Source organism: Pangasianodon hypophthalmus, chromosome 1 (genome assembly GCF_027358585.1).
Source record: "Pangasianodon hypophthalmus isolate fPanHyp1 chromosome 1, fPanHyp1.pri, whole genome shotgun sequence".
NCBI classification, from domain to species: Eukaryota; Metazoa; Chordata; class Actinopteri; order Siluriformes; family Pangasiidae; genus Pangasianodon; species Pangasianodon hypophthalmus.
Genome location: NC_069710.1, coordinates 26,044,586 through 26,069,681, shown reverse-complemented (window position 1 = coordinate 26,069,681; position 25,096 = coordinate 26,044,586). Strand labels below are relative to the sequence as shown.

The following is a 25,096-nucleotide window of genomic DNA, read 5'->3' as shown; positions in this document are numbered from 1 at the left end:
AAATTTAGATTAAATTTATATATTTATTTATGTTTTTCATTTTCCTTTCCACTTTTCCTGATGGGGGTCGTGGTGGCAAGAGGCTGAGATGGTCATCCCAGACTTCTTTCTCCCCAGCTATAGATTCCAGCTCCTATATATATATATATATATGTATATATATACAGTAATGTGCAAAGGTCTTAGGCACCCTATTTGTTTGCATAGGCACCCATTTCTTTGCATGTGCCTAAGACTTCTGCACAGTACGGCATATATATATATATCACATGAAGTCACATGTTTGAGTGCACATGTGCAATGTCAGGCCATAACATGATTAAATTGTAATGTAGGAGACTCAGGGAAATAGTGAGGCTCCATGTGCAGAAGATTTATTACAGACACAATCCAGATTCCAAGTTACTTATTCGTCAAACAGTTCCAGGTCATATGCCCTTCTGCTGAGTAATGCGAGAACCTGAAGAATCTTGTCAATTTCCCTAGAGAAAGGGGAACATAATGGCATAATGCATGAGAAAACCATTGCATTTTCCTGGTGAACCATCATATTTTTCATCAAAAAAATTTCAGGTCATACATAGATAAGGCACTAAAAAACAATATAAAAAAAGCCATTACAGGTGCAAGGTCAAGGTCACACTCAGGTTTATACATGGAATGGCTGTCAATTACAAAAGGATAGACAAGAGTAAACAGTCAGCAAGTCTTTACATGTGAACATTTATTTTTTCACAGAATGAACATACAAAGGACTCAGGAGAGCTTGCCCTCCAGGAGTGGTGGACAACTGCCCATGACAGCTGTGACAGAAATGTACTTATGCATGTTTTTCCATGTGATCACATATTATGCACACAATCACATGTGAAAAACGTATAATCCCATGTTTATAATGTGTGTGATGTTTCCATAAGGGAAAGAAGAAAACGAAAAGGCTATGCAGAACAGAGTCATTTGCAGAGGCAGAACTTCATCAATCAATGTGAATTAGGGGAAGAGTGAGGCATTTCTGTGTGTAGCTTGCAATGATGACCTATAGGATATGCAGCTCAAACACTCATTCCACTCATCTATGAATCACAAACACTTGGTCTATGAATGAGGGAGAGAGAGAGAGAGAGAGAGAGGTGGGGATAAAGAGGATAGGCACTGTCTGTATACTCTATGGTTGGCATGGTAACTGCTGTGCCTCTGCTTCTTGTCATTTGTCCATATGTATTTTCTCTGTCTTTTAGGGGTGATGCTAACCTTTTCCCTTCACAAAAGGAAAACAAAAACATTCATTCATGCTGTATCCCTGTGCTTCCAGTCTCTTTCTTGACACCATTAGAGAGAAAGAGAGAGCATCTCCCGCTGCCTGCTGTCTCATTCTTCCAATTTTTCCAAGGGTCTTTCTCTCCCACTTTCTTCCTCTCTCTCTCTCTCTCTCTCTCTCTCTCTCTCTGCATTGGTATTCTCCAGCTAATCTTGCACAGTGGTGCCTGGTTTTGTGACAGTTTTTTAACTTTTGACCTTTTTCATTCAGGCATTTCGTCATTGCTGGCCTGTGGCTCTGAACTTTAATATTATGTTCTGTTTCTCTTGCCAGCTCTGTTCCCAACCTTTGTCTCTGTTCTTTGTCTAGGAAGTGTGGCCCATCCTCATCATCAGGACTACTACCAAGACTATTGTTCCTTAAATGCCAGAAAATCATTTTCAGACAAGATGGTGAGTTCATTTTTATGGGCCTACTGGATAACACAATTCCACATCTCAACTCGTTGGAAAACTACACAAATTGCATCATACACTTAAATAAAACATCTATCATAACAAGGCCATTAAAACTAAATAGGGAGACATAAACTAATATAGTTTGTAACCTTTTTGTGAAAATGATGTTTAGTATTCATGGTGAATGGGCTTCAGGCCCAATACTTATTGACTCCAAATACACAGCTGGTATTTGTCACTTGTTATAAGAAAAGGTCCTCCATCCATGGTAGGCTGAGGAGCTTGACAGTGTGGGAAAGCCACAGAATAGAGCTGCTGTTATATATATATATATATATATATATATAAATATATATATATATACCTGCCTGATATTGTATCAATGGGTGAGATATATTAGGCAGCAAGTGAACAGTCAGTTCTCGAAGTCAATGTGTTGAAAGCAGGAAAAATGGCAACTTTGACAAGGGCCAAATTGTTATGGCTAGATGTCTGAATCTCCAAAATGGCAGATCTTGTGGGGTAACAAAAGTGGTCCAAGGAAGGACAGCCAGTAAACCAGCGACAGGGTCATGCCCATGCTACTGTAGCATAAATTGCTGAAAAAGTTAATGCTGGCTATGATAGAAAGGAGTCCGAACACACAGTGGGCAATGTTCTGCTGGGAAACCTTGGGTCCTGGCATTCATGTTGATGTTACTTTGACACGTACCACCTACCTAAACATTGTTGCAGACCAAGTACACCCCTTCATGGCAACGGTATTATCTAATAGCGGTGGCCTCTTTCAGCAGGATAATGTGCCCTGCCACACTGCAAAAATTGTTCAGGAATGGTTTGACAAACATGACAAATAGTTCATGGTTTTGACTTGGCTTCCAAATTCCAAATCGAGCATCTGTGGGATGTGCTGGATAAACAAATCCAATCCATGGAGGGCCCAACTCGCAACTTACGGGCCTTAAAAGATCTGCTGCTAATGTATTATTGCCAGATACCATAGCGCACCTTCAGAGGTCTTATGGAGTCCATGCCTCGATGGATCAGAGCTGTTTTGGTGGAACAAAGGGGACCTACACAATATTAGGCAGGTGGTTTTAATGTTTAATGTTATGGCTGATCAATATACATCTACACACTGATCAGCCATAACATTAAACATTAATACCACCTGCCTAATATTGTGTAGGTCCCCTTTGTTCCACCAAAACAGCTCTGATCCATCGATCCAGCCATACATACATATATATACATACATACATATATATATATATATATATATATATATATATATATATATATATATATATATATATATATTATATATATATATATATATATATATATATATATATATATATATATATATACACACACCCACAATTTTTTATATATGTGATTTATGTAAAAATCAAACATGAAAAATAAAACACATGCACTCCATGTGAAAAGTCCAGGAAAATGTTAGAAACGTGACATGTGAAGTGTCTACAAAACCATGTGTAAATTTCACATTTGAATCAGGTGATTATTCACGTGTGAAGTTCATGTGACTGTTCTGTAAGGGTTGCCTAACTGACACTGTAACATCATCTGAGTAAGCTGACACTGTACATGCTGATTTACTTGACCACTCCTGAGCTCTGACTCACTTAGCTTTCTTATGCAGCACTTAATATAACAGTTCTTTAAGATTCCCTACAAACCTTTTCAATTCTTCCTGGTCTAATGAGCGCACATTTCTTTCGACAATATGGAAAGTTACCATGTCCATTCAGAATTGACATGTTGCCCATAATTTTTTTTGAAACATGAGAAATCTGGTCCATGTGCAATATTAATGTGTCAAATGCAGAGATTTTGGCTTTTTAAAATGGGCTTTTTGTTGCAGATTATTTGATGGTTACCATAGACTAACAAAACAGTATCAAACATGCAAAAGAAGGTTAACATACCAACTGAGGTGAGTCTACAGTTGTTGGCTGTTAAAAGCCTATAACATCATCTAGAAGTGGGTGCAAGGTATCTTGCCAGCTAATGTAGATTTTAATGGCTGATACATGTGTAGTGATGTGCACATTGCTATTAGATAACATACAGTAGGGTCTAAAAGTCTGAGACCACCAGTGAAAATGCTTCTATTTTGCATTCCTTTCTAATTTAATAGAACAATTTTCATTACAAATTATATTATTGACAAGAGCTAGAGAGAGAGAGAAGTAGAATCTTTGAAATATTTACATGAATTTCAGACTTTCTTAGTGTTTTGTATGTTTTGTATATATATATATATACATTAAAGCAAAAAGTGGATCAATCATTAGACTGATTTCAATACCTTCTTTTTTTGTCAAAGGCATTCTTAAAGGCTGTCTGAAAAAAAAAAAAATTTTCCCATATATATATATATACAAAAAAAAAAAAAAAGAAGGTATTGAAATCAGTCTCATGGCTGTATCGGGAAGCTGCCGCTAGGTTGTAATGGACTTTAACGGGAAACATGGCAAGCACATCACACACGACACTATTGCCAAACTGGGAGCCAAAGTTGGGAGAGACAACTCTGTGTGTTTTTACAAAGAAATGTCAATCATGTAGAGAATGTTTTGTAGATAAAGTTACATTTTGCTAAGTGTTAATGTCCCATATGTATTGAGACTTTTGCGCCACCCTGTAGTATGTGTGAAATAAGACACGGTATTTCATCAGTTTTCAAGGAGATGTCAGAATGTTTTAGAAACTAACTGTTTCCCTGTAATTATCCATTATTGCCTAAAAATTCTTTACATTACCAGTCAAATGTTTGGATACACTACATTACAAATGTCTGTTTCATGGTCTTCAAGACATTTTGATAACAGCTTATGGTTGAAATTTGTTTCTAAGACAAATGTAGATAGTGAAGTTAACACTCATGTATAAATTTAGGTATGAATCATAATGTATTTTAAATAAGTAGTTTTAGTTTAATAAAATAGTTTTCATTTAGAACTATTAAGAAACATCCAGCAAATGCTCAGCTTATTTGGGAAAAGCCTCCTGAGTGAAATTCCCTCATGAAGCTGGCTGGAAAGATGCCAAGTGTGGGCAAATCTTTATCAGGATTATTGTTAAGAACTTACAATATAATTTGTTAGAACACATTGCTGTGTGGGATGCACAGTGGTGCAGCGGGTAGTGGTGCTGCCTCACAGCTCCAGGGTGCCTGGTTTTGTCACGATCTCGGGTTACTGTCTGAGTTTTGCATGTTCTCTCTGTGTCGGTGTGGGTTTCCTTTAGATTTCCTCCCAAAACATGCCAGTAGGTGAAGTGGTATTGCTAAATTACCATAAGTGTGAATGAGTGTGTGAATGTGGTAACTGATGAATTAATGACTTTTCTTGGTCATTGCATAATTGCATATGTGTTTTATGAAATAATGCATAGCATTAATCTCTTTTTTTTTATTATAAAATAGTAAAAATTAAGAAAACCCTTCTTGACCCTTCTTTCCAAACCTTTGACTGGTATTGTACCTTGTAGCTCTGGAGGTCCTTTTTTTTTTTAGCCTATGGCACTGTTTTGTAATTTAGAATTTTCCCAGAAGCCACTAATTTGTGTCTACTCTTTCTACTCTTGATGTTATAAGTGTTCTTTAACATAGACTGCAGGCTGCTCTATTTGTTATTCTATGGGTTCAGAAGGTTTTCAGTCATTTTTAGAGCTACTATAAATGCATGGATTTTATGTAAATGTAGCTTATAAGGATGAGGAGAATGTCCTACTTGTGCTGTGCTTGCAGGTAAGGTTTAAGCTGGGTAGATTGCATTTGTGAACTTAACATTAATAAATGTTGCTGTCGATAGTCATCAGCAATTAGCATTTAAATGTTGTTTTTCCCCTTGTGCACTTCATTAATGTATGCCGCTGCCACCACCACTAGTGGCTATACATGCATGCACCATTAAACACTAATGTTACCTTGTCTGATCTTAAAACACATTAGAAAGAGGTATAACGTGTGCCGCTATTTGAAAAGCAGCAGTATTATGTACTCCCAAGATCAGAAAATGTACAACAGTTTTATCTTTTAAAGACAATCAGGCAGCGATTTACAAAGCTGGTCAGCCTGGAAGATGTATTTACATCAGTTTTGATAGGGATACCCACATCCTAACAATCAAACCTGTAATGCAACAACAGTGAAACCTGATTCTCTATTCAGTTAGGAAAAATATTCTGCACCAAGACAGATAGCTGCAGCAGTGATAAAAGGAGCAAGTATTCACTCAACATGGTGGTCAGGGCCACCATATTCTGATAAGGAGACAGATTTGAAAAAATATTTCTTTTCAGATCACTGTCCTGCCAGCTGGTTTGCAGCTAGATTTCTTTTTCTTATTAAAATTCTTGCAACATTTTACATGTTTACGTCTAGTGCATGCATTACTGCATGAGATACCTGACCCAGGTTGATGTACCGGTCAAAGACCGACCATGTGTTCCCATATTTGATGGATGAAAGTGATGAAATTGTAATTTGCAGATTATTTTATGCATTGCATGTACTATTATTAATAAATAGTCATATAATTCATACTACAATGTCTTACTTATACAGTATTGCAAGGCCTCGCAGGTAGATAACACTGAGCCTGGACCACTGTGAGAATAGAATCAGTACCACGGCTAGCAGCCACAACCGCTCCACTGAGAACAAATCCACATGCATCCACACCTGTAGCACAAGAGTTTCCCCAGACAGACCAAGCTAGAGAAGAAAACTATGAACGCACTATTTGCCTCTGAAACTTAAAACTAATATAAGGATGCTGATTGTGCAGCCTGCAGATCAGAGCTCAGAAAGAGCCCACACCATATATATATACTGTACACACCAACTGCACTTTGTACTTTCTACATATTGTACATCATACTCAAAATCTGTTTCTGATTGACCAGTGGCAATAGTCATATTCTCCTGCCTTATTTGTTTTAAAGTAATCTTTAACCCCCCATCTAAGAGCCAGTCACTATTAGTTATATAGGAAACAGACATTTGTTTACTTTCATCTTATACAAAAAAGAGAGGGAGGGAGGAAAAGAGAGAATGGCAATAAACACAAGGGCTCTCTGGCAGATCCCATTAAATTGAAAAGGCAGTGGCGCAGAACAAAATCTCTCTCCTGCAAACAGATGCAACCTTTGATGAAAAGATACTAATAAAACGCACACTTTATGAGCTATACTAATGCAACTGTCACGGCTGTACTCCAACCATATAAACACTCTCCCACTACATCCACATTCACAGATCTACAAACACAGTGCCACAATCACTTCTTTACAGTAACACACACACACACACACACACACACACACACGCTCGTTCACTTCCTCTCCCATAAGAACAATCTGCACTTTTCACAATCACTAATGGACTCCCCTGCTACCCATGCACTCACACACTTTCTTTGCTTCATCAGCACCCCACTCCACCCTGCCCATCTTTACAATGCTCTGACAGCGCATTAAAATTCACAAGCTGCTCCAACTCTGAAAAAACAACATGCTGCTTCACAGTAACCCAAACAGTATTCCCTAGATGTCAGAGAATTTTAGAATGATATAATAAGGGGAGTTATAAAGGGGGGTAATAAAGCAGGGAGTGAATCCTGTGAGTGCCTTGGAGCACTAAGATGAGACCAAATGCGGTTTTCCTGGCCTCTTAGGTTACTAAAGTGTTAGTGATTAAGGGCATTAAGAGTTGGTGCGGCGCTCTGAAATGGCTGGTTACTAAGCAGACAGCTAAGTGCTTGAGCTAGGGAAGACTGGGGATTTTTTTTTGCTGAGCTCTGTTTCAGAAAGGGTTTGTTTCTTGTTCTCCTGCATTTAATGTTGCACAGTGTACAGATTTCATTTTTTGTGGTTTCTCAGTCCTACACACTGTGTTAACTGATGTGTATATGTTGTAGTCTGGACTTTTCACCTTTGTCAACATAATTTTTTTAAATATTTTTTTTTTTATAATCAACAGTAACAAGTTAACATAAAACAAGATGTTTGTTAACCTATCATTCATTCATTCATTAATCCCATAAACTCCTGGTTATTGTTCTGTTAATAGACTTGAAGCATATTATTTAGTAACTATAATTAAGAGCAGAAAGTAGCTCCAGCATCCCTGGTTTGCTTTTTGAATATCCCATTCCAGGTTTAGTTCCCCTTTGCTGTCATAATAACCTTCACTCTTCTGGAAAGACTTTCCACTAGATTTTGGAGCGTGGCTGTGGGGGATTGTTCATTCAGCCACAAGCATTAGTGAGGTCAGGTACTGATGTCTTCATGGAGCTCGCTTTGTACATAGGGGCATTGTCCTGCTGGAACAGGTTTGGGCTCCTTAGTTGAAGTGAAGGGAAATTGTAATGCTACAGCGTACAAAGACATTCTATAATTGTGCACTTCCAACTTTGTGGCAACAGTTTGGTGAAGTCCAAATGGGTGTGATGGTCAGGTGTCCACATACTTTTGGCCATCCTGTGTATGACTGATGGGGGTGTGAACATTTTCCATAGTACACTTTTACTAAATGTCAAAGAATTGTTTATTAATGACCGTAACACCTTAAAACCGATAGTATTATACAGTCATCCATCTTGAAGCATATTATTCAGTAACTAATATCAATTACTGAATGTTACAATAAAACAACAAGGAATAGTGTAAAAGTGTGTAGATTCCTGAGTGCATTGTATTGAAACACTTAGTCACTCTCCATTTCTAATATCTCTTCTTCTCTTCTCCAGCCCTATTTTGAGACTCATCTCTCCTCTCAGTCCCCATATATCTTTCCTCTCTACTTCTAAACATTATATCCACAAATCATTTACCAGCCCATTTATTTTATTTCTTCTGACACACCAGTGGCATTTCTGACTTCATTTAGTTAATGTCCTCTCACTCTCTTGTTTTCTTCCACTTTTCTTCATATCCAGTGTATACCTGGCTGGCCTAATAATCCAGCTAATTCCAGTTCTAATGTGCAGTACTACTATATCTACAGCACTGTGGGGAACTAACAGAGCTATAGTGTTTAACAATGACATTAATATGCTGGACGTGACCACATTCTCAACATCTCTGGAAAAGGAATAAGATGAATATAAATTATTACATGCTGTTTGAGATTCTGGGGAAACCTCAGTCTCACATGAGTGCATTTATCACACATGGATGCCCATCATGGCAGAGCCTGCCATCTGCTCAAACTACCAGCCATACCACGGTGCCTCAACATGCTCTGAAGAGTACACGAAGCTCATGCCATGTGGCATGCAGCAACTGCCAAGTCAAATTCCTCGTAAGTAATATCTTGCTTGGACAACACTGATACTTATTTGGATTCTGCTGTGTCAAAACAGATGCTAGCACACTGATGTGACACAGAGGAAATTGTCCACATACCACAGTTAAATGACCGAATCCCAGTAGTGCAATGTATCTCTGCAATGAGAATAGTGCTTTAGCTTCTTTTATGAAAAAGTATTTCAGAATGTTAGAAACTGATATAGCCTTATAATTATTTACACCACAACCCTGTTGAGTTCTTAAATCTGATTGGTCAGAACTTTTGATTAATTTTATATGATAGCAGCTGTGACAGTAGTGCTGGCTGTAAGGCAAATCACAGATTTATATTAATACCCTTATTCTGATGTGGTATCTTTTCTATACTAACAGCTCATTCACAGGAACTTGTATGGCTTTTGTGTCGCATAAACGCTAATGAACTCTTTGTAATTGCTGATATGGTGAAGTTTTCTGTGAGGAGACATTTATTGCATATTGCACATTACATTTTTGGAAGGAGTCTCCAGTGTCAGCACAGTCAGACATAATACAAAAGGAACAAAGCATGATGGAAAATTCTGTTATAGGAAAATAATCCACTTCAGGGTTGCAACATCACAACACTCTAATGTTTAATTTATTATTTATTTTTCTATAACAGCATGTCCCATTGTTTTTATTCCTTATTTATTTGAGGTGATTTGCAAAAGACTAATAATTTCCACTTGAGTCTAAAACTTTCACTTATTTTCTTTTAGGACTGAAGGAAATTTCTTTCGGCTGTTTTAGTAGCTTAGTGTTCTCAATCTTTTGAGCTTACTCCCATCTTTGAACCTTATTTACGCTTATTAGCGATAATACAAAAGAGCCACTTTACAAGAAAAATTACTTTTGATTCTCACCCGAGGATAAACTTAACATCACAGTGTTGATTGAATTCATGCCCATCAGGTGTAAAAGTAGTGGCAAATCATGCTGGCTTTGAATCATTAAATGAATGTTTAAAAAATAATAAATAAAATGTAGCTATCAGTGTTTCCTCATACATTCCCTCCTCTTCAGTAAGCGCTTTATCCTTGGCAGGGTCGTAATGGATCAGGAGTCTATCCCGGGAACACTGGGTGTGAGGTGGGATTACATCTTGGACAGAATGCAAGTCCATTGCTTGGCACCATGCACACAGACATTCACACACTCTTTCACACCCATGGCACTTTATCTTAGCCAATCCAATCCAATCTTCTGTTTTTGTGAGGTGGGATGAAACCGGAGCACTTGGAGGAAACTCACGCAGACACAGGGACAACACGCAAGCTGTGAGGCAGCAGTGCTACCCATTGCACCCCTGTGCTGCCCAGCAGTCTTTCATCAAGTGTAATTAGTGCAGTTATTACATTAAACGGTCTCTAATTTTTAATCAGTTGAATTAGAAAGTAAGTTGATGTGTATTTATGAAGTGGCAGTAAGTACAATACACACTGTATTGGCTGAACACAGATAATTAAAACATGACACAAATGAACAGCAAAACCTCAAAATACTTGACTCCAGCCATCATGGTCCACACCAAATGTATTTTACCAGCTTTGTTTAAATAATATAAGAAAAATAAACCATTAGGAAAATGTTATTTATGAACTTCTGTATCATTCATACACATTTAGAAAGCTGTATACTTTTTCCTTAGTGATGACTTTTTGCTAGTAATAATACATATATTATTTCAGCTTTTATCACTGCACTACCTCCGAATGCCTTATCACGTATTACCTATTTTTTTATTTTATATTTATGAAAGTACTATGCATGCTTGGAATAGATGCACCTTTTAATCTTGTTATGTAAAGTATTGAATATTTACGGAGTTATAAATACAGCATAACACTTGTGCTGTGACAGGTGGTGTGTAGGTGGAAGTTTTCATGGGAAAGCCCATAGAGGTCAGTATGTGTGCACGTCTCTCACATGAACACACACTTCATATCATATTAATGCACTTGTCAGGCAGCTTGAAATTGGAAAAGCTTACTGAACCAATCTTAGAATAAAATGAAGGGACACCGTAAACTGTGTGTTTGTGTGAAACTAATTGTTTTTGTTTCAGTGCTGTGTCCAGTGTTGTCTTCAGGCAGTTGGCAAATTGCTGGCCATATCCCACCAATGAACACAGAGTACAGCTCATTGAAGAATTCACTCACATCCATCTTTCCTTTTCCCCATTCCTTCTTTGCTTTCTCATCTGCCCACACCAAAGGCATAGGCAAAGGGAATGAGAGACTACACAAACAAGCCCATTTATTCTCATTTTGAGGCATTGATTGACCCTTTTACACGGCCGCTGGACCAGACCAATATTTCATATTTCACTCTCTCCATCAGTATTTCTGCCTCCACTCTGCCTTATAAGACACTTGAGCGAGATAAAGTGGACATGATAATGCATCTGCAGTGGAACTGCTAAGTGTATGTAGGCTATAAGTGAGTTTGAACTTCAGGCATCTTGCATTAACTCAGCCCGGACGTTTAGACCAGCAGGATGTTTTCTCTGCATCATTCACAAACCAGAGCTACTTATGGGAGTTAAAAAAAGTCAATATTTATAGAAATGTGGGAAACCTCATCTACTCACTGTCTTTACACAGGCATAATTCTGATTAACAAGGTCTTAGATGGATGCTTTATTGATCCTGAAAGGGAAATTGCTTTTTTCTTTCTTCTTCTGTTTTTTTTTTTTTAATTTTTATAATTCAGCAGTGGAATATGGTGCATAAATGAAGGGCAGTACATAAATTAGTAGCAACCAAATAGGAACAAATGTTACATGGGAAGCAGAACATACACGAATAAAGTTTTAAACCTGTTTGAGTGATTTATTGTAGACAATTTTTTAGCAATGAATTAAATTGTGTGAATGTGTGCTGCAATTTGAATCTTCATATTGACTGCCAAGGCTTGGCCTCCACACCCAATTCAGCTGTTAGCCATAAACAGGTGCTCTAAACTACAGATGATATCTAATAATTGAAATGTGCTGAAAAACATACACCATGGGCAAGGAGAGGACACAGGAATGTAGGGTATGGAGCAGTCCACCGTAATGCTGAACAATGATGCATTAAAATCCAGCCAATTATTTATTTTTTTTAAACAGAGAAAACCAAACTCCCAAGCACTGAGAGAGCTCAATTTATTTTAGAACAAAAGACAGGACTTATCAGATGTCAGTCAAACTTAAAAACCATGAGGGAAAACCAAAAGTGTTTTTAGATAGCTATGAATTCTGGTTTGTATATTTAGAAGTTAAAATTATTTCCACTGAAAAATGTCACAGCGAGAGCACAAGCGTCTCTTCTTACTGAGACTGAATAAAAAAGGAAAACAGACATAATACACATCAAACACACATACACACACTCACAGAGGTTGTGAAGGTACATTTGAACTGCATTTCTCACAAAACCGAATATGGAACATGATGTGTCCATGTAGGGAGATATGACTATCCCAAAAATATCTGCATCACAACTATCAACACTAGTCAATTCCAACACAAATTTATGAAACTCTATAAAATATATACATACAATATATACATATACATAAACACACACATGTATATAAACTCGCACAGTGTGAAGCGACCTTATATACATTTGTGATTGTATGTATCTGTATGTACATTATGTATACATTTTTCCAAATATATGTGTACAAGCTTTTCAAATTATTTTAGCAGTGCTCACCCATAGGCAAAGCTAAAGAGACCATGTGAGAAAAATTATATATATATATTATATATATATATAATATGTAGAGTGGACTGACTAGCCACCTAGACCCGCTGTAGTCATGTCATTAAAATTGTTTTATAATTCAGCCAATAGTTGAGGAAATGTGAATGAAATGCACAGAAGAATGTGATGCATATGGTTATCAAAAGGAAAATAATGAAGCTCCTTGGTCCACAGTTTCAACTTCAGCCAGAAACAAGTATTCTGTAGGTGAGAGAGACAAAGAGAGACAGAGACTGCGAGAAAGCCCATTAATTGCTGCGAGGGGAGACGTGGCACTATCAGCATCCTTTTGTGTTGATTTGTAATATAATATCTATAATGGTATACAATTACTGCAGCTGTTACTAGCAGGCGAGGTTGATCTTAAATAAAGAGATTTTATAACAGCCTCTCATTTCATCTCTCCTCATATGCACCCCACCCCCCATGAGAATGAGAGAGATTGAAACAGATTGAGAGAGAGAAGTGCTTCAGATAGGTCTTGGTGCATAACAGAGTTTAGAGGGGATTCCAAAGAAAGCTACATATATTGTTCTTATACGTGAGCTGGCTTTTTTTTATGGCTCAGTTTTCTTTCTCTTTCCATCCCAGGCTGAGGTGGAATGATCCAAACCAAATCTTCAGCCCTTTCTCTTTCCCACCCTCTTTCTCCATCCCAAGTCTCTCTCGTTTGTCTTCTCTCATCAGCCATTTTTCTCCAACCACCAGAAAGATTTTAATCGCTGGCTGCACTTTTCCTCCACTCTCCTTCTCTCCTCCCACCCTCCTTTTGTCCTTATGGAGCTGAAAGTAAGTTCTGAGGTTCAGTTTCCTCTGCCTCAAAGCCCTTCTCCTCCTGTGGTCTGCCGATCCAGGCTCCATAACCCAGCTGACTCAGAGCCTTGAAGAACTGCTCCTTGGCCAGCTGGAAAGAACAGGCGGCCATCTTGGCATGGGCATAGGAGGTCAGCGCCAGCAGGTCACTCCGGCCGGCCCGCCTGCACACGTCCCGGAAAAGACGAAACAAGTTGGACTTGGAGACGCGGGACACCTCTAGCTTTGGACTGTGCAGAGACACGGATGAAAAGAACAAAAATATATTTGAGAGAAAGCTGAGAAAGTGAGACATTATAGTTGTTCTTGTGGATATTAAGAACACAAGAAAAGTTTTTATAGTCTTCAGGACACATTGTGCTAGCTAAGCTGTCTGAACAGATGGTTTTGTTATATCTGTGCTTCTGCCCTATTGGCAGTTTGCCTGACACACTTAATTTCTATTGGCTGCTCAAGAGAGTGGCTTGTGTGACTGGCTGGTCTCTTACCCATCCACTTTGCCCTTGGTGCCATCCAGTACCTCCACTCTGAGCTTGTCTGGCAGGCTCCAGTTTACGCTGGACTCTTTGGTCTTTCCTGTGTGACGTGTTGAGTCATACACGCTCACTCTGCCGACCTACATGCACACAGACAATGTTTAATTATCAAAATGTTTCGCTTTACACACGAAATTTACATTTTTTGCAAATGCTTTCTGTGTGTGTGTGTGTGTGTGTGTGTGTGTGTGTGTGTATATATACACATACCTCAGGGTGGCTAAGTGTGAACTGAGGAGGCAAGCTTTTAACTAACTCGCTGCCATCTCTGGCCAATCGGCAGCACACAGCTCGAGTCAAATGACCGTGGTTGTACAGGTACCCTGGAAAAACATATGAACACAGTCTGATAAGTTTCAGAATTTGTTTGAGGAGGGTTTGAGTCTGTGTGCATCTGTACCATACCCAAGGTGATGGACTTAAGGTACACAGGGTGTATAAAGTGGCTGAGCAGAGCCCCCTGCAGGCCCAGCACGTTCCAGCGCAGGATCTTGTCGCTGCAGCTCATGGTTCTGAGGCGCTCGCCATGCTGGATGCCATCCCAAGTGGGCACGATGGCACTCGACTCCACTGGGATGGTACCCTCACCTGGGACAGAGAAGAGAGAACACAACATCATGGTACAGAGTTAAAAAAAAAAAACATGAAGGAAGCAAAGAGAGAGAACATGAATAATAAAAATTAAATAAATAAGAACAAACTCAGATTAAGACAAGTCCTGCTATATTTACGTAAGGTAAAGTCATTTTCTAAACAGCAGTCAATATTCCACATCCAACTTGATGTGGGTGCGTTACCACATCAAGCCAAATCCCACATCCCACAATCATGACCCAATTAATTCGCCTGCTTACACTAAAAACCCAGACCAGATTTATGACCTCAGCATAAACTAATTAACCCTTAAATAAGACTGATAGACAAGCATTCAGCTTCTGAAAAATGAATTACGGCTCATATGTAACTGCATTAGAGTCTATGCAATGCCAGTTGCTTCCACACAGTTATGAGATGTGACCTAATTGTCTGTACAAATGAGAAAAGGGCTCACCGTTTTCCACTTTGGTCCTGAGCTTGCCCTGTTTAACATTCTCAAATAGGGGCATGTGAGCTGAGCCGGTGACCTCCGCTAGCTCAGTGCACGATTTATCGAAGAGAGCACCATCCCCACATGGAGCAGTGCTGAAGGAGATGCAGACAGACACCATGTAATAAGTAGTAATACAGACTACTTTGGGCTATTATCTGTAACGGAGATGCCGGCTATTATCTGTGAACGTGACCCATTATCTATTAACGAGAAAGGAAATGTGCCAGATTGTATATGCTTGTTAGCAGTGGTTCCCGTGCTAATGCACATCTTACCTGATGTACAGATGGAACGTGATATCATCTTTGATCTTGAGCAAACCATCCTCTGCAACCTTAAATATGTTGTCCTCCTCGGGACTATCCCAATGCTTCATCAACTCACTGTACAAAAAGCTACGCGAGGGAGAAAGAGAGTGGGATAGAGGCGAGAGAGATATAAAAGAAAAAAAGATATGGGTGGCTGCCAGAGCTGAGGGCAGACAGGCTATAGAATCTCAGACAACTCAGAGCTAAAGCTGCAGCGAATATAAATTTACTTCACTTGTTAATATATTTATGAGAATGAAATAAGACTCCATCAATGCTAATATTGAAATGGACAAAATGCATCTTGGAAGAGTGCCGATGTAAAGTGATACCGGATGAAGCCTCTTCTGGAAATGATTTCAGCATGGCAGTCGTTAACAGTATCACCTTTAAGACTCAGTTCCTCTCCTTTAACGCAGCGATTTCCTGGAGTGGTAGAGCAGTAATAATATCAGTATAATGTGTGTTTTGAAGTATGAGCTCTTAGCAGTCAACTGCTGTTCCATTAACTATTGATAAGCATATAACTGGTTTAGTTTAACTGAGATCAGTCAATTGTTGTGTCAATCTGAATAATGATAAACTAAGACATAAACGAACAGATTATGGTTCATGAATAGATCAACACAAGAGGGCACCATGTATCCAATTTGGAGAAAAGGAGGTGGCAAGGGAAGATACAATAATTACAATTCCAAAGTCAACAAGCAAAGCTCAAGGACTACATTAATTTTTGATGTCAAGACATACAGGCAGTGGGAAACTGGATAACTCTACGTTGTCCCTTCAGGCGTGTCAGATGAAACTCATGTAGGACTGCTGCATGAACTGTAAATGCTATGCTACTAGAATACAATTCAGACAAGGTTTTTTTGTTTTTGTTTTTTAATCTACAGCCATGAATTTTGGGAGAACTGACGTTTTAGGATGTGCAAAGATATGCTTTGGAAATAGTTTATTACAAACCTACTATGGAGTGTAGGTGCATGTGTTAGAGTATGGGCATCAGCCTAGAGGCAGGATGTGGCCCGTCTGTCAGCTCACCTTATAAAAGTGATGAGTGTGTGTATTGTGATACATACCTGTCCCAAGGCTAACGACTGTGCCCAGGCTGTCAGCACCTCTCTTCATGATGATTGTGGCAAGGATTTTCCTCCCCAAAAGGCTGTGCTGAATGCGAGCAGTGAGTGCATTGAAACGCTGGTGACTCAGCATGGCGAACTGGTCGTGCAGCGTGCTACCTGACACCGGCAACTGCGCCACACATGCAAACATACATTTGATTGTGATAAAACGTACAGTAAACTACATTTCAAAGGACTCATTATCGTTACTGTAATTAGGTACTGAGGGAATGAGCAAGAAGAATACCTCTGCCGTAAGTTCCCCTGTGCGTGCCGCCTTTTCCGCTTCTCCTATCAACACTCGGAGAGCTGCATCAGCTGCCTCCTGCTTGCCCTGCTTTTTATTGCTGGCACATACCGCTGGAAACCAGCGACCTCCCAGCTTAGCCTGATAGGTAAAGCTATGGGACAATGCATATAAAATCCAACAAGTTACATCCAGGGAAGTTCATGGAGTATAAATGGGAACATGGGCACATAAACACATAATATGGAGTCAGTGCTCTCAATAATACAGTCTTTTTCTTGCAGACACAGATGTACAAGTATTCAATACAATGCTGAGCTGTGTAGCATTAATAATAAAATGAATATCTGGAATGGCATGTATTCAAAAAGTATATATATATTTGAAACACATGTTTCAAGAAGAAATTACCTCACACAATATTTTATTAGTTAGTTATCATTTATTAACATTAAATATATGACAACTTTGCAGAAAGACAAGTCAGAAACTTAACAGAAGCTCAAAGTGCACTTGCAGTCTGGTAGGTGTTGCTGATAAATTAGCAAATGAAAATAGGTACAATCTAGAGGTACCTAATGAACTAGCAGCTGAGTGTGATAGTGAGTGGGTCTGTTGTATATGTGGGTGTGTACCGTGGCTCGTGTGAGGGTCCTGACTGGCCCACCAGACGGATCTCAGCAGCAAAGCCTCGTGAACGTGCATACTCCAGAAGGCCTGACACAGCATTGTTGTTTAGGTGGTTGATCAGGTCGCCTACTCCAGCCTCATGTGCTGCCTGGAGCTCAGCTGCTGTCAGCGGGGGCAGTGACGGGCACGGGGGCATCGCCGGGGGCAAATCGCCTTCGCCAAGTGGACAAAACGTGTGCTGTGGCTGGCATAAATAGAGTGAGATGCTCAGCAGGTGTAAATGTGTTTCTCTACTGCTGTGAAAAGTTAACACTGTACAGACTAAAATCCCTCAGGATCAGCATTCCATTTATCCATGTTCTTTCTTGCATTCTACTCCTTCATTTTGTTTGTCCTACTCTTATGACTATTTCTCATAAATTTTTACTTTTTCTTCAGTTAAAGTTTGAACCACCAATCCTTGCAGAAACCTCTCTCACATGCGGAATTAAGCTGAGTTCAACTTAAATGGCTAGGCAACCTCTGATTACTAATACAAACATGTATTTGTTCATATTTTAATGCGTTCTTCCTCTTCTAATTTACACGAACTTCCAAAGTTAGTAGGCATAGTATAGCTATCCTAACTTGATTATACACCCATTTAGTTGACTTTATCACTTTCATCTCATCCTCTCCAGCTCATGCGTTTCCATATAAAGAACTGTCAGACATTGCTCTTTATACCTTGTTGAGCTGCAGTTGTCCTTCTGCCAGAAGAGCCTTCACAGCTTCCTCTGCTGCCAGTTGCCGTGCTGCCTTCTTACTGGGTGCTGACGCCTCCGGGTAAAGACTGTCCCCAACCTTTACTTGGAACATGAAGCTAACGCAAAAAGTAGGGATGTGAAAGAGAGACAGAGGACAAGAGAGATAACCATTTAGAGCAGCTTTCTCACAACTTTTATTAATGATGATCATTGTGTTTCTTCAGTAAACCGGTCAAATTATCTACTTAATGTCAGTTAAGTTATCCACAGTAATCCTTTAATCTCATTAACTTATATTTCTAACAGGAAAATCCTAGTAGGCAGATAGAAAAAAAAAAAAGAATTTTACAACAAAATCCCTAGCATATGGTGGAGGATGTGACTGCTAATTTGTTTTAAGATGTGTGCCAAGATAATAGCGAGGCAAATGTCTTGTCTGAATGATAGGGGCTTTTTTGGTAGTTGTTTTAAAATTCACTTTTTCTTATCTGCCTCCTAAGATATTCTTGTTAGAGATGTACCAAGAATTTCCCATTCAGTGAACTGGCTTTTCTAGTGAATTTAACTGAAAAAGCAGAAAGGTGTAGCCTCCAAGTGGCTCCTGTATTGCCATAATTCCTATGGCTAACCCATAGATTCTGGGACCTCTGCTTATCATGTCAGCATGACAACATCTGTAAATATACGAATACACATTCACAAGACCTGTTGAGATAACAGCTACAAGTGATGACTGTTTTATACAATACACTACATTACTACAATACAATTGTAGATTATTTCATGTTGTCTGTTCCACTTCAAATAAGAACCACACCCAAGTTTAGTATGGTCTTCAGAACAGGAGCAAGGAAACGTCATCACAGAGACAAGCGTGATTTTGAGGATAGACGTGCCAGTTTTTATAACTGAAAATGATCTCTTCTCCTTTGTGGGCTTTAACTTTATGACAGCAAAGCAAAAAATTTTGTGTGGTTGCTACTTAATAATTAGTGGCCTCTCCATATTTTTTTTAACCACTGAGACCACAATCCTGCCTTCTTGTTTTCTATTAGCTCACAGGACCCTGGCCCATGAATTCAAAGGTCAAAGTTCACCTAAATAAAGTCAGCACAAAGTGAATGTAACTGCTACCAGAACCACATGTGCTCCTTTCACGTCCTGCCTACAAAAATCATAAATGCTTTGGCAAAACTGTCAGTTCTGCACTTGAGGGAATATAAACATGAAATATTACAATACTCTTACCGTGGGTCATGTGCCGGACCTTCCTGTCCAGTATTGATAAACTCAATGGCGTGGCCACTACGTTGGCCGTGCTCCATTAGAACAGAAACAGGGTTCTTGCCGCCTGGAAGGGAGCGAGTCAAGGGCTTTGGCGGCTCCTCCAAACTCTCCTTAAGATTACATTAAGCAAAGATGCACAGTGCCAAGAGGGAAAAAAACAGACAAAGCACAACAGTGGTTCACAAAAAACACTTCATTCTAGCATATCATCATTAAAGTAAATTACATAGAGAAAACTCACAAAAGAATCCTCAGCAAAATCATTCAGGTCTGCCAATGGCACTGCAGGCTGCTCTGCTTCATCCTCCACACTAGCAGCTCCCTCCAGCTCTTTGTAGAGAGCCTGAAGGGTCTCTGCAGCTGCAACCTTCTTTGCCACTTTCTTGTTTGAGGCTTCAGCTGGTGGGAACCTACGTCCATCGAGCATCACTTGCATTCGAAACCTGGGGAAAATGAAGTCCATTGGAGTGAGACAAAAAAAAAATAAAAAATTAGTCAGGTCATTTTTCTCTTGCCCTCATCACTACACTGAATTACACTGAAGCAGTTAATGCTACTACATTTGTATATACCATTAGGTAAGCACAGATCAGATGATTATGAACCGAAAACACATGAACACTCAATGGAATAGACAACAGCCGGGGGGAGGAAAAAAAAAAAACCTTTCCGTGCTTGCTAACCTGGGGTTATGTAAGGGTCCTGACTGTTCAAGCAGGAGGAATTCACAGCTGTATCCAAGGTACTGTGCGTACTCCATCAGGCCACTGACAGGGTTCTTGCTGAGTGCCAGTCTTAGCTTCTGCAACTTGCTGGTCTGTGTATTCTGGGCTGGAGGAAGAGGTGCTGCTAGGGACACAGCCACCTCTGACCGGATTGTGTTCAGGAATTCTGGGATATCATCTGATGCCCACTCCGAGTGTCCCCCGTTCTCGTCATCTGCCTGGTAGTACGAGGCATCATGGGAGGAGTAGGGAACAGACGTAAGGTCATTGTCATCTGAGGGAATTTTTTCAAGCGCAGGTATAGAGTTCATATCAGAATGTGACTGCTTCTCAAGCATTCCGTTCCCAAACATGCCGTCCTTGCTCTCACATTTCTGATTTGTCGGGAGGTTCTCCCAGTTCATCACTTCTTCTGACAACCCAGATCCACAAGCCATCTTTAGGGTTGTTTGTGCAGCTTTCACTGGGCCTGGCGTTCCACAAAGCTCTGACTCATTATGTAATATAGACGCAGCAACAGCTGCTTTCCGCTGTCGGTCCATCTTCTCACGCTGGTGAGCTGACAGCGCCCAAGCAGGTGACATACTGCCTGAATTGCGACTAAGGTCGCCATGCTTTTCCATGGCATACAGTGTAGGATTAACCTGCTTGGCATTTCGCAAGCCCAGGTTTTTGGCAATCATCAATGCATTGGCTTGGCCAGTCTCATGGAGGTACTGCAGAATCTGCTCCTTGCTGTCTTTTGCTTCCATCGTTGTGGAAAGACCTGATTCCTTTTCAGTGGATAAAAATGTATCTCCAGCCTGGTCAGAGTCCAGAACTTCAGAGGAACTTTCTTTTTCAGAGTCTTCAGATTCCTCACTGGAATCACTACTGGCCTCTGTAGTGATTGATGTCGCACTGGTAAAGTTGCTGTCTGGTTTTACTTCCTGACTAATACCCTGGTTTTGCTTTATAGATGTATCCTGAGCAAACTTTTTATCAGTCTTTGCTCTAAACTGGGTTCTCCAGTGGGAGGATTCCGTGTCACCTTCTTTACACAGTCTCCAGAGAGGAGGAGTCCCTTCTACCCTCACTGCTTGGTTTAAGCTGGATAAAGTGTACAGAGCTTGGTTAACAATCTTCTTGGGCAATCGAAGTCTTTTAGCTAAGACCCTGGCCTGGATGGTTTCATCTGGCTGCAATGAAGCCAAAGAACTGAGGACCTCCTTTTGGATTTCAGGTGTCAGCTGCAAGGAATATCTACGTGAGGGAAGTGAATAGGAAGCCTTACTCCCAGAACTACCAGATGACAAGACCGTACCAACGTTCTCTACTGACAGAGCATGAAAGGCTGAAGACAGTCCGGTGGCGTCAAAGTCCACCCGGCTGTCACACTGATACTGATTATTCTGGCTTCTTAAGTGATGTTGCTCCCAGACAGACTTAGGTCCAGGATGGTACCTGGTGTTAAACCCTTTCTCCCAGCTTGGCCTGCCTCGAATATAACCCCCTCTTCTCACGTAGTTGCTGGACTTTGGGGAATTATAATATCCTGTCTGACGCTGGGGAGGACTGCCGAGGTGGCTGGACTGAAGCGGCACAAACTTGGGTGCCTCAGCACTCTGTCCACTTAGAAACAGGATTTGCTGCTGGCGAAAGTCTGCTGCGTCGTCACCACAAGCTCCTCTATTTGATGTCGACCTCTGAGCTTGCACTTGGGAAGGTCCAGGGAACTGAGATGTAAAAGGATTTGGAGGCAGAAAAGAACCACTTGGAGAAGCTCCAGGAGGGCCAGTGGATGAGTAGGGGGGCGGATGCTGGAACCTGCCCAAGCTAGCGCTGGGGCTTGGGACCTGAGGGTTTCTGGAGTGAGCTGGGTACGTTTGGGAGAAGAATCCTTGACTGGATTTGCTCTGATGGGATGGGAGGGAGAATCGCTGGTACTCTTTGGAGTGCCCTCCTCTACCTCTGCTCATAGCGCAGGGGTGGAGGACAAAGGAGCTCACTGCCTGCTGACTTTGGGTGAATGTCAACACAGAGAGCAAGACAGCAACAAAATACTGATGTGTATTATCTGGATACGTTTGCAGCACAGCTTCACCTGGTAAGAAAGAAAACAGGTAGCTGTGAGCACAAACAAGCAGCCAAGAATGAGGAAAAAGCTTTAAACACATTTATACCTCATTGCGTTTGAATTTTCAAGTCTGTCATGAGGTCTGCATTATTTTTGCATAATTACATTGCTCAGACAGTAGTCCTGGCTGTAACATGAATGACTGGTTTAATATTAATGTGCTTGTTCTAATATGTTATTGTTTCTATAGTATCAGCTCATACACAGGGACTTGTATGGTGAACACAATCAAATAAACAATTTGTTGTTTATTAATAATCATCAATAAATTAAACATTGTATTCATTGGGTAATTGCTGTTGTATAAGTTATAAGAAGAAAACAAATACCATATGAATTTATCACACCATGGATTTATCACACCATGGATTATTTTGTATAACCACATGATTGGTGGTGTGTTATTCCTTACTTAATGCATGCAAACATGAGAGTAATTTGACTGCACAATTCTATTCAATTCTCAGACTACTGTAATTCAATAACATGGTAAAAGGTCTTTGGATTAATTATTCATATATATATATTTTTTCGCTCTTAGCAGGTATTACACAGATTCTCATGGGGATGGAAAAGTGAGACAGTCTGTCTAAGAGAAGCAGAGAAGGGGGAAGGACAAGAGCACATACAAGGACATCCTGTCCCACTGTAAACAAAATGAGACAAGCTATGATATAACAGTGACTATAGTACAAAACAGAGCCCTGTTTTGTTGACCGACTCTCATAAAGCATAAGACACAAATCTATTACTTTTGTGTTCCTTTTGCATATCCTTCAAGATGGTAAGGAAATATTTTCGGAGGTGTTTTATCATTTAAATTTTTTTTTTTTAAATTATTATTTTATTTTAAGGTAAGGATAGGGCTGGGCGATATGATAATTTATCATGATATCGATAATATACTATGCCACAATACACTTTTTTTTTGCAGATATTATATTTTTTCATTTTAAATCAAAATTTTCGATTTTTAAAAAAATAATTATAAACTGACTAGAAGCAGCCAATGTGATATTAAAATTTAAAATTCCAAAATGTTTTAAAAAAAGCAATTTTTAAAAAAATCGTTTCAGTGTAATTTTTTTAAAAGTAATTTTATATTAATAAACTGCTATATATTTTTTTTAAATATAAAAAAGTACAAATAAGGACATTTCTTTTATTAGTAATAAGCATTTTTTTTTTAATTTACTAGTTTTTTTTAACGCAACACTACTGTATTGCAGGCAGTTTGTGAGCAATACCTTTGAGAATCGTGATATGATTATTTTTTTCATATCGCCCACCCACAAGTAAGAGAATGAGACAAAGCTATAAACCATTATTATAGTTTTAAAAAAATAATAATAATAAAATAAAGACATAGGTTATGAACCACTTTACCTGTTGACAAATACATGTTTAATAGTAACCCTGTGGTAAGAAATTACATCTAACTGAACCAGTTATAACATTTAAATTATACACAGAAATGAACGCTAGCACATACGTACCGGAAATGCAGGACTTAAAAAAAAAAAAAAATTAATGGAGTCACACAAACGTTGCCGCCTCCTTCACCGTGCTGAAAACCAGCAAGAACAGAACGAAACGAAACAAAACAAAACAAAAAACCAGCAAACTGAGTTACTAGGTCTATGAGCTAAAACAAAGCTACAATGCTAGTTACTTTAATCCAAACGACGGCTGATGGGTGAACAGAAAACACACAAAACACGCATTTGTTGACAGAAATGACAGCAGACTACCTGTCTAACCCAACTACCGCACAAAATGTCTACCAAAGTCTATCAAGGCACTTTTAAAGTACACGGCGTTGGGGGGGAAAAAACCCACAAAATTACTTAGTAGTGCTATTCTTGATTAACGAAACCACGCAGCTGCTGTAATGTGGAAGAAAACGGCGCCTATGAGTTTCACTTTCCATTCTTCTCAAATTTTTTCGGAGGGTTATAACACAGCCTCCGCCGCCAGGGGGCGCCACAACGCGCGGTTTGTCAACACTATCAACTTAATAACAACGTCAGTGTAATTAATTAACGTAATTGGCACCGTAATTAACAAATGTGTTAATTACGTGTGTCGCATGTGATGCAGAAAAATTCTGCAGCATTACAAACATTGTTCTTGCAAGTGTAGAATGTCAGAGGGAGTTAAAAGATGATACAGTTACAAATGGCTGGTGTTGAGTGTTAATAAATATTTTAATAAAGGGTTGTTGCACTGTCAGTTACAGCGCTATTACTGCACAAATGGATGCATACAAGCCATGACATAAAGCCGGCTGAAGAGCAGAGAAGAGGAGACGACAGCCGACACAACTGTAATATTGATTTGGGGGATCTGAATTAAATTACTGGGCAATTATCTCAATTACAGACTTCCCACATAACATCATGTGTATGTTTGCTTCTTTTATCAGATGCAAGTTTACCCATATCATCAGCAAGTACTGTACATTTTCACTGAAATATAAAGGAGGAGTTACACCATGTCACACTTGCACCAGCGAAGCAGCACGATTGTAACATCACATTTAAAAACATTAAAAAAAAATGTTAAACCATGGAAAAATATTAAGCAATTACAATAAGTCATTGGATGTCCATTATGCACGTGTGGAGAATCGTGC

The 25,096-nt window shown here is 39.5% G+C and overlaps 1 protein-coding gene and 1 long non-coding RNA gene across 6 annotated transcripts in view; one reads left to right on the top strand and one right to left on the bottom strand.

The window, feature by feature from the left end:
- The first annotated feature begins 1,386 nt into the window (after positions 1–1,386).
- On the top strand, positions 1,387–11,944 carry LOC128318433 (uncharacterized). The gene is made up of 3 exons (XR_008301860.1): positions 1,387–1,710; positions 10,945–10,985; positions 11,150–11,944. It is a non-coding gene; the product is annotated as an uncharacterized LOC128318433 (long non-coding RNA).
- A 212-nt stretch (positions 11,945–12,156) lies between these two features.
- The window catches only part of adar (adenosine deaminase RNA specific), a 16,332-nt gene continuing 3,392 nt past the window's right edge, over positions 12,157–25,096 (bottom strand). For 4 of the 5 annotated variants that reach the window (XM_026944733.3, XM_026944735.3, XM_026944734.3 and 1 more), the window contains exons 2-15: positions 20,304–22,428; positions 19,862–20,063; positions 19,582–19,730; positions 18,314–18,449; positions 17,593–17,831; positions 16,958–17,111; positions 16,669–16,840; positions 15,919–16,012; positions 15,554–15,673; positions 15,240–15,370; positions 14,594–14,776; positions 14,399–14,511; positions 14,141–14,268; positions 12,157–13,882 (exon numbers count right to left, since the gene is read on the bottom strand). In XM_026944733.3, the coding sequence (XP_026800534.3) occupies positions 13,615–13,882; positions 14,141–14,268; positions 14,399–14,511; positions 14,594–14,776; positions 15,240–15,370; positions 15,554–15,673; positions 15,919–16,012; positions 16,669–16,840; positions 16,958–17,111; positions 17,593–17,831; positions 18,314–18,449; positions 19,582–19,730; positions 19,862–20,063; positions 20,304–22,303 (4,089 nt within the window). In that variant the 5' untranslated portion in view covers positions 22,304–22,428 and the 3' untranslated portion in view covers positions 12,157–13,614. Of the gene's footprint in view, positions 13,883–14,140; positions 14,269–14,398; positions 14,512–14,593; positions 14,777–15,239; positions 15,371–15,553; positions 15,674–15,918; positions 16,013–16,668; positions 16,841–16,957; positions 17,112–17,592; positions 17,832–18,313; positions 18,450–19,581; positions 19,731–19,861; positions 20,064–20,303; positions 22,429–23,957 lie in introns of all 5 variants that reach the window. The other variant, XM_026944732.3, reaches the window with a different exon arrangement.